The 13,691-nt window shown below is 35.9% G+C and overlaps 1 protein-coding gene across 1 annotated transcript in view; it reads left to right on the top strand.

The window, feature by feature from the left end:
- Positions 1-1,328: 1,328 nt before the first annotated feature.
- The window catches only part of LOC108973837 (dynein heavy chain 3, axonemal), a gene marked incomplete at its 3' end in the record, with an annotated part of 90,313 nt that continues 77,950 nt past the window's right edge, over positions 1,329-13,691 (top strand). Inside the window, 9 exon segments of the mRNA XM_018941337.1 lie at positions 1,329-1,812; positions 1,869-2,072; positions 5,419-5,460; positions 7,111-7,269; positions 7,337-7,447; positions 7,791-8,032; positions 8,400-8,500; positions 8,993-9,140; positions 13,317-13,433. Coding sequence (XP_018796882.1) covers positions 1,593-1,812; positions 1,869-2,072; positions 5,419-5,460; positions 7,111-7,269; positions 7,337-7,447; positions 7,791-8,032; positions 8,400-8,500; positions 8,993-9,140; positions 13,317-13,433 — 1,344 coding nt within the window.

Consider the following 13,691-nt stretch of genomic DNA (forward strand, 5'->3'; position numbering starts at 1 on the left):
GGGTTATTTGAAAATCCAAGCCAAGTGGAGTTCTATTTGGAGCTGGAAACTTTAAGTTGGACAATTTTTGTGTTACAAAACAATAAAAACCGTTAAGAAACTAGATTTTGATCGGTCAGTTCATATGGCAGTTAATGCTATAACAAACCAATCTGAACAATATGATCGATTATAGTGTTGCCTTAGGCAATAACAGTCGRCAAACGAAAAAGTTTTTCATTAATAGACTTGATTTTGATCGGCCAGTTTTACAAGGCAGTTATTTAATATAGTGGCCCGAGGTGACGGCGGTGGTGGCGATTTTGACAAATGACCAGCTTCCTGGGCAGAAGGTGAAGTGTGAAATATTTCTAGTTGATGCCTCAGAAACTGTGASAATATTTCACGTATATATAGACAGACATAAGGAAATAGCTTATTCGAATTATCTCGTTACACTTATACATGGTATATATTTTCTTATATTCTTTCGAAATAGCTTCATTTCAACCTGTTCAGGATATAATTATACTAATTACTAYATTTAATATAATTATTTTTAAATTAATATAAAACGATCCCGTTTTGAAAGTTTTTAAATAATTTTAACGATTCATGAATTTTTTTTTTAAATTGACTCAGTCCTATTACTTTCCGGACAAAGCCTGTATGTAGTAAATCGGTATGCAATATATTCTATATCAAATTTAATCTGATGTTAAACGTTAGAATTTAAGAAGACTAATCTTCTCTGCTTGCATCATGTAAGGCTGATTGATTTCTGACAATTCTAGTGATCATGTTGCCACAAGACTTTTCGTCACATTCAAAATTTGAACGTAAGCTTATATATTCACTATGATTTCTAGTAAAACTTAAAAATTCTTCATTHCTTTGAGAACATGTTGCGCTGATTAAACTTTCGTAAACAAAATCAACAATCAGACTGATAAAATATGAAGTATTATTTGTAAACATGCCACGGCGCGGCAATCAACAAAGCCCGGCCGACTGTGTACTCGCGGCGGACATGCCACTTTGGCTCGCTGCAGCGCACGCCACCGCATGGCAACGCAAACAACAACCTCTAACAGCCAACCAACGAGCAGCGACCACCTTTACGGTAACGCACAAACGCCTCAACGCTCAGCGGCTACATGCGTTGCCTGGCAGCCGAATATTGCCTTTGCGCTTGTTGTTTATAAACAAAATCACCTGGCAAGGCTTATGCTTTTCAAATATTTTCAATTCCCCGTATTTTTCTGGACGCTTTGTCAGTGCGCCCTTCACATTTCAACGTCATTCCATTTATTTAACTCGATTTCATTTTACTCCCTGACGCGACGACGGAAAAATATTTTATTTGCCTCTTCACAAAGACAAATATTATATCAATTATATTTACAGCTGCAAAAATCTGCAGCGCCACYCGGCGAGGTAACGAAAACAACGACAACGACAGTCGAGTTAACGGCAAATCCGTGGAAAACATATTTTTATAAAAGGAAGAGGAACATCGCATCGGTCATTGTATAATTGTGCCCAACTGCTTACAGCAGCAGCGAAGGAGGRGTAGAGACGCATTTAGTCGAGAGTTGTCGTAGTGCGTGGCCATGAAGAAGTCCGTACAGCCGGAGACTAGGCCCTACTGCGTGCAGCCGCGCAGGCCAAAGCGCATCACAAACATGAAAAGCTGTGAGATGCGCAAACGACGCATCGAACCGCCCACACCGGCGCGTCGGAACATCGTCGACTGTCCGTTCTACACATTCAAGTACAAGTTCGACGAGTTGCCACTTGATCCAGCGAAGGCGTACATCGAGGAAAAGATTGGTAAACTCACAAAATTTCTTGTGCTTAAAAGCGTTTATTTGTTTCTTCTTCTTTAGCCCACATGCAGGTCGACCAAATTGTGGGACGCTGCAATAAGGAATTGGACTTTCACATCTATCAAATGGACCATGTCAAATGGGAGTATGAAGAATACGATGCTGACAGCCATCAGGATCTGAAGTTGGAGGATATTGTAATGCCGCAGAAATTCGAAATGTTGAAGGACAAAAAGGATCATAAATATTCATTCAATAGTCGAGGTGAGTGCCTACGTATATATAAATCAACCATTTCACTGTTGATGAGTGACATATTTAACGTCAAACGACAGCAGTTTCCTTGTCTACCAAGATCTGAAGTAAAATTGATTTTAGAAAAGTTATTTGACTGAAACGAAGTTATGTCMGACGCATAGAAAGCGTCACCAAAATGTACAGATTTAACTATCAAATATAATACTTATGAATATGGCTTAAAAAATAAAAGTGGAAGGTTGCCACCCATTTGGGAATTTATACCTTGCTTAATGTACTTAGTTAATTATACGGAAGCACTTAAATTAATAATTTAACCAAAATGTCAGTTTTCTTCCATTAAAAAATGTTTGAAGGGATTTGCCACTTGTGTATAAAAATATTTAAGATTTAATTCAATAAATTTGATAAAGCAAAAAAATTATAATAATACGAATATCGAAGTAAAGAGCAGTAAAGAAGCTTGTAATTTAAAATACTTTTGAGAAGTATTGCTATTTGTTCAGAAAATTAATTTAGATCAAACAGATAAATTTATGGTATAACRGAAATAATGGAAGTTGTTTTAGACGTGTGGTTTTCAATGAGCTACTTGGTTTGGTTTGCCTTTTTTTCTTCGAATTAAAGCCGAAACGGTTTCGATTTTCACAAGAACATTTTTATCAGCGATGAAGCGCACTTTCGGTTGAATGGATATGTTAATGATAATGCACAAGTCATTGTTGAGACGCCGTTGCATTTTGCAAAAGTCACTGTTTCATGTGCCTTGTGGGCAAAGGGAATTCAAATTTCTCAAAAATGAAGACGACCATAATGTTACAGGTATATGTCATAGAGCCATGATTAATGACTTTTCGTGCCTGAATTGGAGGATGTTGGGGGTATGTCCTTTCTTCCACAAGAACGCGACACAGTAAACGCATCATTTAAATTATTGAAGGAAATATTGAATCTCTCGTCTTGGGCTTTGGACGTGACGTCTTATCTCTGCTGAAATATTTTTTGTGGGATTAAGTGAAATTACTCGTCTACGCARTTAGGTCTGAAACGATTTACGCCTTGAAGTAAAAATTCATCCTGAACCAAAAGTTGGTCGAAAATTAGGGCTTTCGGCTGAAATTCTGTAAAACCATACATCTAAAATAAACACCCTTCGTTATGGATTAATAAGAAAATTCAATAAGTCTAACAAAGATTTCTACAGGAATGTTGTTATGTGTTTTGCTACCTGGCTGCAAATTGTATTTGAGACGTCGAAAATCCTATAACTTAACAAACTGGTTGATCAAAATCAAATCTTTGCAAAGACTTTATCTTTACTAAATTCAGCATGGCTCAAAATATAAGTTTCTTATGTTAAAAGAAGTGAGTGAGAATGTATGCAGCTGACATGAACGACTTTTTCTTGTTTTTATTGGAGACATTGAATGTCACTGCAAGTGTGTCTCATTGGAGTTGACAACATTAGAATTATAACTCCGTAGCAATAATACAAACTGCAACAACACTACACATACMTCCACATATTTTAGTCTACCAACGCTTGTACAAGAGTGCATAGTAATAGTACATAAAAACATGTCCATACATACAGTATCAAAAAATATTTGTAGAATTCAAGGGTCATAAAATTTCTATTTACTGCCATTGTGGTGTCTATAAAAAAGCAACACACATTTTGCGCTTTCAATTTTGTAACCTACTCTCCAGCGTCTCTTTGGCACATTTGCTTTTAAATTATTTATGCGGTCAAAGCATTGGAAATGGCACTAAATACTTGTGAGTGTATCGAAAGCCGCTTATGGGTATGGGCTTTTTCTTTCAGTGTGCGTGAATACCCAACGCAATATACATTTGGCAGTGTATTAATGCAATGAAGCGCCTATTACTTTCACTACACTCCTTGCGCATGCAAATCGATAACGCCATTTACATAAAAATGTTATTTCAACTTGCCAAAGGCCATAATGATGCCCGCCGAGGCCTACTACAGATGATATTGGATTCGGCATCAGCATCCCGCACTGTTTGGTATGTCCAAAGTATGGCCGAAATGGCCTCTGGGAGTTTTCACATACTGCCGTTTTTGCTCTCGCCTTAAACTTGTACAGTGGTGGGCATTTAGGTGGAAACGACTTTTGATGGAAATTCAACTAGCAATGTGGTTCCAGRTTAGTTTTCCGGTAGTTGCAATTCATTTTCCATACAAAACTTTGCATTCCCGTGGAAAATGTTTTATGGTCTCCTATTCTTCTACTTCCTGACAACTTCTACAATAGTCATTGAATGGTGATCTCAGTCCAATGGCATACCGGTGAATTAGACATGGACGTGTTAGCACTCCTATTCGAGTTTTTKTGTCAATCCTTTTCAATTTTAGTAGTCGGCATTTATTATTTACCTACAAGTGGGCAGAAGTATATAATTTCTTTGTTTTTCTTGTTATGAGCACACTCTGWCAAAATACGACGGCTTTGTTCAATTGCTTTGATCTCTACTTGGAGTCAGTTCAGGTGGTATTGGGTGAAAAAAAGCGACTAAAAGGAGAATTCGCCCTGCCTAAGAGTTGAMTTCGAATTGAAGTTAAAAAAAAACCGGATTCTTAAATAAGCTAATGTCGCYTCTATTTACATTACCAACACCGTATTGCCAGCGACTGCCCGTCATAGGCCGATGGAACGATTTAGTTTGGCTTACAGCTCTACATGGACAGTGGTATAGGCACTCATTGTTAGAATAAAAACTAAAAAATGGAGCCCAACAAAAAGTTAAAATTCGGTCCTCATTGGCATTGTCACAGTAGTGGCAAATGTGTGYTAGTGACTGCTTATCACGCATGATTTTAAATACCCCAATGTGAACTTACATACTGTTCAAGTATATGTGCGTATTTGTATATGTTTTAAGGCACTTCAACTTTAATGCCTTTTGGTGTACACTAAAGAGCAGTCACACTGCCAACTACTTGTGGACCCCACGTAGTTTGTGAATAATGTTCTATTTTGCATATTTAACTACATATGTACGAATATGTGTTATAATTCAGAGTACTGACAGCTGTGTTTGTGGTGCATATTATGAGGCGACCTCGTGGCAGAAAGAGGTCGAGGTGCAAATAATTTGGTAAAATTTCGTTTAAATGCGTTTGGTTTTTGAAGATATGAACTTATGATCGCAATACCGACTTATTTTACAACAAATGTGTTTTAAATTAAGGCTGTTCAATAGATCATATCAGAAGAGCAAGAACCAGAATTCTGAAATTTTAATTACAAAATGTCCTAATATTGTAGTACATCACTTTATATGATGTTATATATTATTTAAATTTTCTAAAATAAATTTTTTACAGCGTGCGACCAATTTCCATGGATTACGAAGTGCTGGGAAAATAGTAAGTCGGACTTTTTCATAGAATTTAATATAAAATATACTAAAACAAAACGACCAGAGGCTTTCGCGTCTACTATGTACTCGAAACACCAAGCTATACAAAATTTATTAAAGAACGTTAATATAAATAGAAACACTTGAGCTCCCGGCCGTTTAATTCCTTAATTAAATTAATAATTCACCCACATTTTTAATTCAAGTGCTCTTCTGTTTTATTGCACCAAAAAGGAGAATACTATACACAATAATCATATTTTTTATTATATACTTGTTACAGAGATGCAACTGAACATACATACGATTAGTTTGCTTACACTTAGATTTCTCATACGCAAATTAAAAGTTATAAATGGCTTTAAAGATTTCAATATTTTTCATTAATTAAATCATAATTTATTATTGTTTATAGTTGTGCTTTATACAATAATATTTTAACTTCGCCTTTATTCGCGAGTTTTCACACTGTGGTGACGTGCTCCTAAAAGTATGCAATATATTTTACTACATAGTTGTTAAAAATATAATGCCATAGTTGCCAGCTGCACTAAATTTAAAAAGTACCAAGATCGTGTTTTCGGTAAAAAAAACGTATTTTTTAAATCAAACAAAGAATTGTTTTTATTTAAGTTAGAATTTACTGAAACAAAAATCTAATATACATATACTGTGCCTATCATATAAATTAAAAACACAAAACTTTTTTGCTCTTAACTATTGAACACCATAAACTATTATATTAACAACTAATGGAAATGCAGAAAAAGAAAAACGAGAGAGGATTATTATGTTAAATTTTCTTCACAATTTGAAAGCAAAGAGAATTTTCATACCATGAACAAGGTATACGGCAGGCGAATTGAAAAGTCCCCGGTAAAATAAAACACATTTTTTGGCAAAATTCGTTTTTTTTTTTTTTTTTAATTCAACATAGTTTCCCTCAAAAGTGATACAGTAATTATAGCGAGCCTCTAACTTTTCGGTACATTTTTTGTGAATTTTGAATGGGAAAGTAAAAAAAGTCTTGACTACTGCATTTTATACACTTCGAACACTTTATTTCACAAGTGTATCGGTTTTCCATTTGTCTTCCATTCAACTCATGTGGTACGGTTGGAACTATTTTTTGCACGTTGCTTCTGATAAAGGACGATCATCATGTGACTYGACAAATATAAAAAATAAGGCTCTTTCACAATAAACGTTCCGTACCAGCACATTTTCATCTAAACGCCCACTTTACACCGATAAACGCGAACTGGTCCTTCAGTTTTTGAGATACCGAACCCTTATCTCACCAATTGTCAGAACCATCGATTTCGGATTAGAATGAAATGTTTGAAATAAACGTTCGGAATCAAGTATTGTAATAAATCTTTTGTAATTTTGAAGAATATTTTACCCTCTTGTAACCGAAGTTAACCTTTTCTCTTGTTTTCGATTTTTCGTTTCAAATTTAATATATATATTTTACAATTAGTAATTAAAAAAAATTTCTTTAAAGAACTCAAAAATTTCTTTGTTAGATGCAAAAAATAAAATTACCTAAGAACTACTACTACTTTCATTATTTTTTAACATAACAAGAATAGGAACACTTTTTCATAAAATATTTTACCATAAACAACTTGTTGTGTATTTGACTCTTCTCTAGTGGAGCCGAGTGAAGAGATGGTTTATCGCGTTACCAGCGAGCTTCTGCAAGTCTATTGCGCACGGCGCGTACGCATCTTCTATCCGGATATGCGCACCAAGAGCCAACTGTACACGAATGAATTGCGCAAAATGCACGGCAGTCCCTCCGATGTTATAGGCAAGTGACCCTACAGCCATTAACAACAACAAATACTGTAACAAATTTGCTCTTTCACATACCGCAGGCGGCTTACACACACAAACAGCGCGGGATCTGCGCGTTGACGCACTGAGACGGCCCCGCAAACCGCCCAAATTCACACCTGGCGATCATTATGCGCTGCGCACGCCTGAAGGTATGCAACAAAATTCCCAAACCACCGAAACTGACTACCAAGCGGAATATATATATATATATATCTAGTGGAGCCGATATATATATACTTAAAAATATGCACGCTTTTTGCTAAAGACGCTTTAGCAGCACTCTTTTATTTACTTGCGCTTTCAAGCTACTTAGACACTTTTATACTTTTGCATTTTTCATGCGAAAGTTTTCCACCTGCTGCAGCTACAAGCATAGCAACGCCAACGCTTGTGTTGATGTTCGTTAATTTTTTTCTACTCTTTATCTTTGTTTATATATACATGTGTGTCTGTGAATGTACAAATTTGTGTTGCATGTGGCACGCCTTGCAGAATGCCGGAACGAGCTAATACGCATGGGCAAAGTTATAGACAAATTAATAGAGCCAACATTGCGACGTGCCAGAGAGAACTTAAGCCGCCAGGCCGAGGGTGGCGGTGCGACAACAGCTAAAGYAACAGCAACAACAACAAAAGGCAAGTCGGTAGCGGCATCAAAGCAAATGACCAGCGCAGTGGAGCGCGGAGCGGGCGATGCCTGCACGGAAAAGAAGACGAAGCGTTTAGTAAAAAAGGTGAGTGGACGACGGGGGTGTAATCGCAAATATTTGCAAAAGTATGCTGAGAACAAAGCGGTGTAGGTAGCAACTTCGAAAGTGCTGAAGTTATAAGTCGTTTGGAATGCAAAMAACAAACAATAAAGAAAATAGAATAGCAAAAATATTATAATAATATAACTGAACTCTAAGAAAGTTAAAAGCGAACAGACAAAGGTTGAAAGAAGTTGCAAGCACTGTCACGCATTGAATCACCTCTCGTCGCCGATGTTGCCGATGTTGTAAAAGAATTGTTCTCTTAATTTTTGTTCATAACTAAGCACATACAGACACATATTAATATCAACTAATTTTATTTCTTTCTGCACTATCTCCGCCTGAGTAGCAAAAGAAGAATCCTTGCAACCGTTACGATGCGATGYTGCGACCCTCGGACTTCCCCACCTTCGAGGACTACATGAAGTGCATGAAACGCTACGAGCGCGAGTAAGTGAAGACCAACAAAGCAAACATAAAAACGCCGCAAAACATTTGTGTGCGGCAAAACTAACAAACAAAAACAATTTTGTATAAAACGGCATATTGCAAGCGCCATGCATAATTTGTAGTATTGCAGCTGAAGCCCGCGGCCATGTTGCATCCCGCCAAGTATTTGCTTGCAAGCTGCCTGTCCGGGTGTGTGTGTGTGTGTGTAAAATATGCTCATCTCCACGAGGGTGCATGTGCAACATTACGTCCGTGTGGCTCTTAATTAATATGGTGCTTGCCTTTGCATATGTAGCCCAGGGCCCAGTGGCAACTGTTATGTAATGCCACGATGTAAGACACGTCAGGGCTCATTAAAATAAATTAACAAGAATTTGTACGCCCGGGTGCACATATTCTTCATTCACCGGACGTGGCCACATCTAATTGAGTGCCACTAGTTGAAAATATTTATTTATATGATTATGTAATGATTATGATTTTTACTCGCAGGAGATTCAAGTACATCGAAGGCCTGCAACCGGTCGATCCGGAGGTACAAAAGGCGGTCATACTGGCACGTTATGAGACCAAATTAAAGGAGGCTGAGCAAAAGTTTACACTGAAAATCGAAACGCGCTACAAATATCTAATGAAAAGTGTACGTATGTAAACAATATTTATTGAAAATATTGAGATTCTCTTKTAACTATAAAAATAGTCGAAAGGCATTACAAATACGACTGGGTGCTCCCAGAATGGTATTATTCTTTCGCCAGAGCAGAGAAAGGGACAAGTGTTTAGGATCGAGCTGTTTTCATAATCGGATTATACGTTGAGCTGCAAAAATTTGGAATTGATAATATTAGTCCTATACTCATCTACGTAGTTATTCGGTTATCCGAATCTCTCAAGAAGGCGAGGTATTGTTTAGAAAGTTTTGCAAAGTTAGGCTTTGAATGAAGTTAGGACTTCAGTTGAATAACAACAAAGCACCTTGAATTTATCACAAATCTGCTTAAGTGCTCTATTCATATTTCCGCTGTTTTACATGAGGTCCGAGGTGTTTTAGTATGGCAAGGCGACACATTCGAAGAGGGAGAGGAAGGGCTGAGTATATTTCTTCTTCCTTTAAAGGAGGCGATGCCTTACGAATTTTCAAAAAATTAGAAGAAGATTTTTCGCTCTAATATAGTCGTGAAGTTTCATTGGTTTACTCAAATATTTTCGAAGAAATAGGCCCTAGAACCATGGCAATTGATGCTGCGGCCTATACAACCGAAGAACTTTGTGCCTCGTTTCCTCGAAACTAACTTTAATTATCCGGCCGTCAAAATTGTGACCGAATTATTTAACCAATTTACTTGAACTAAATTGTATCTTATAGACAATTTTCTATTAAACTGTGTSATGGTGCGCTTTTCCGAGAAAAATGTCATTTTGATAGTTGTTTAAATATTTCATTATCGAAAAACACAGGTAAAAATGGCACTTTTTACAAATACCTGGTCTACATCCCCGATTTTTCGAAATTCTCAAAAACCTCTACTATGCACTTCATAAACGCTTCCAGATTAAAAATAAATTTACTTTTTTCGTTTCGGATAGAAGCCTAGCCAGGAAGTTGACGACCGCAAAAAATTTTCAATCAACGGAATCGTTGATATTTCCGCCCCTTTTTTTTTTACATAAAATAATTTTTATTTTGTAGTTCAATAATACCTCTTAATATATATGCAAAAAAAATTGGATGTAATCTATTTCTATTCTATCATAATTGGAAAAAATTACCTTTATTGACGGCACTAAAGGTAAAGGTCTTCTTCTTAGAAGACACAACTGTGGTCAGGAAGCCCTCAGAGCCCCTCTCTTCCTCTTAAAAGTAGAAGTCACCAATCTCTGCATTTTCTCTTATTCAAAGAGTAATAGAGCCAACGATGCGAGTTTAAACCAAGAAATAAATCGATATTTCAACCAAAGTCTGTTAATAATTACACTTTGAACATTGCAGTGCATGACTCGGGCTTTAGAAAACTTTAAATTCTTTATATAAGTAACTGATAGTTTGTTGTTGGATTTCTCAACTAAAAAGAAAGCATGTAACGGTTGCTCTTGCGTGACTGCTGAAGGCCATTTGCACCTGCAATTACACTTCACCGACCCGRCACGCACATGAATACATATACATATGTATCTACAATTGGTATTCAAGAGGAATATTTTTACTTGTATTTATGTAAGCAGGAACTATAGTAGCAAGCGGTATGTATAAATATTAGARCGSGTCGATTTACTGTAAACGGAAAAAGTGAAAGTATCGCAGAAATGTTTTACGGATCATTCTGAGCAACTTTCTATAAGGAACTGTGGGTCTAAACCCGGTTTCTGGCCTGCTATTTGCAAGAAAAATTKTATGAAATGGAATTTAATTCTATTGATCAATTGTTGGAATCGGCAAGATCCGACAACTATATCGCATATCTTCCATACAACAAATTCAARTTCAGATTTTTTAAACTTCGCCTTCAAAATCGCTGGCTCCAAACCGGCTTTAGGCCCATAGTCCCTCAAGCAAAGTAGTTCAGAATGATTCGTGGAACATTTTCCTAAGCTACTTTATTGAAAAAATCGACTCGTTCTAATGTATATACCTATATACATACATACTTRTATAAATAATACAGATATTGTTAAGTAACGCTACGGTAAGCTGAGCACCACCAGCGTGTTGAACGAAAATTTTGCTCTGTCATATTGTTAATTAGTAAAGTGCAGCATTTCATAATCTAACGCAAGAGGAAGGTAGGAGAAATGTGTTTGAATAAGAAAAAAGCTGCAACAGCAAAGTTTCATAATTTATCAAATAATAATGCTGTTACACGTACATAACCTTAAATAAAAATATATTTTTTTTATTTTTGTTCTCGAAGCACCTTGACTTATGCATACACACATACTTAAACACGTATTTCCGCATGTACACACATCAATTATCACAAATGAAAAGCGCCGCAAAAACAGCAACAAATCATTTTCAGAACAGCAAATAAACCGCTTTAATAAAATACTTTATTTTCACGGCGTAATTCGTTTGCCAACAACTAAGTGGCGCGCGTTTCAACAATAAACTTCAAATAGCAGGGGAGTTTAATTGGGCACCATAAAATTAAGAAGCGAATTAATTTTAATAAAATAATATTTTTTATTTACATGTATATAAATATATAAGTATGCATATATATATATATATAAAGCGTATTTGCTTTTAATAAGTAAATGGGCAACGCAAAACGCAGGAAAATCATAAAAAATTAAATGATAAAACCACTTTGCACGCATCATCGCCTCAGCAGCCTGKTGGCTCGGAATTAAATGAAGTGGATGGAGCAGTTGATTGTCCGCTTTTGGCTTGTTGCATCGTAAAAAAACTTTATGACTGTCTCTTATACACATCTAGATGTAATTAAGAGACAGGGATGGAGCAGTTGATTGTCCGCTTTTGGCTTGTTGCATCGTAAAAAAACTTTATGAGCAAATAAAAAATAAATTAACTTCACACACTAGTGTATTATATGCGCTATACATGCATACATGCGTGTACCTATTTGTGGGTTTAAACTTTAAGTAAAATTCAAATTTCACTCATGCAACGTTTTCTAAGTGTTTGTGCGCATATATGTGAATGTAACTGTAATTAACACAATCTCAACCTCATTTCTCAATTATGACGCTCAAAAGTAGGCAACAAGTTTCTTCAAGCCTCGGTAGAAGTGGACATAACTGTAATACAAAAACACATTAAAGTCATGTATGCGTGTAGGTGTGTGCATAAGGCAAATTAAGTTAACTACTTTATGCTGCTGTAAAACTGCGGGCACCTATGCACATAGAGACATATTCAAATTAAAAGTACATACATATTTCGGAGGTCATGTGAGAACACCTTGAGCAGTTAAGGGCTATATCTACTTGTGACAATTCATCAGAAATTTTTAAATTAATCCGGTAAATTGCTTCAGAGAAACGGGCGGATTTGTAGGAAACTTTTAACTTATTGTAATAGACCCTCAAATGCTTAAACGCTTTTTCCTCGTTTTCAGAGTCGATGCGAAAAACTTTCTGAAACGGCTTGAAATTTTTGCACGATCTTCTTGTATTTCGATATACATATGTTAGGAAGTGATCAAAGGCATAAAATGTTTGATAATACATTCGATTCTTAAGCCAGTATGATATGTAAATTTTTTCACAAAGCCTCTCATTCCGGGCTTTCATCTTTAGTAATAACAAAAATGGCACCAAAACGGATCTGAGATAACTTAAAGCAGAAAAGGCTTCCTCAAAGCCACACACCTATTTATCAGAAGTCCCTTGGTAGMTCAGCTACGGTATCAGGAGAATCCAAAGATTTTCAAAACGAATAGCCGATTATGAAAGAACATGAAATTTTGTAAATGCAWATCTTACTTATTTATTAAAAAATTATATTCTCCAGCAAAAGTCACAAAAAGTCGCGTTTTTTCTGAAGTGCATATAACGGCTTAAATTAGTACGTTTACTTGTATTAGCCTTGCTATGACTTATTGTGTTTTATTCAAGATGGGAGATGTGCGAAAATTTTATAAAATAACTTGTATTTTTGTTTTAAAATTTACATTATTTTGTATTAACTTACTAACAGCAAAATTTCCTCAAATTCATCTTCATCCACTCGATGCCATTATACATTATTTAGCAACTCGTTCAACATTTTTGAAACTTTGTAACTTTTACATAATCAAACTTTTCTATACTTCCCTCCTTTCACTTCTCCATTGRCTTGTTATTTTTCTTTTAGATCAGCACTTTGAGTCTGGAAACATTTCCCTCGCACTTGATTAAGAAAGTTTGGACAAAAATCGATCCGCGCAAAGCATTTTTACAGGAAATTCATAAGTATATCTTACGACAAGAGGTGCGTTAGTAGATAATAGTTGCTTAAGAATGTGTGTGCGCGCTGTGTTTTGTGCTCRAGTATCTAAAGTTAATTGAATCTGWWATTAAAATTAAAACAGGTTAACAACGGAAATCAAAACAGACATAGAAACTGTTGAAAACGACAAAAAGTAGAGAATTCAACTGAACAAACTGGTTATCATTCAGCTTTTGATTACTTGTGATACACATAACGAAATTGTATAGGGTTTACTTTAAAGTTAAAAATTCAAGAAGT

The sequence above is a fragment of the Bactrocera latifrons genome, unplaced genomic scaffold (assembly GCF_001853355.1).
Source record: "Bactrocera latifrons isolate USDA-ARS-PBARC rearing strain unplaced genomic scaffold, ASM185335v1 scaffold_502, whole genome shotgun sequence".
NCBI lineage: Eukaryota > Metazoa > Arthropoda > Insecta > Diptera > Tephritidae > Bactrocera > Bactrocera latifrons.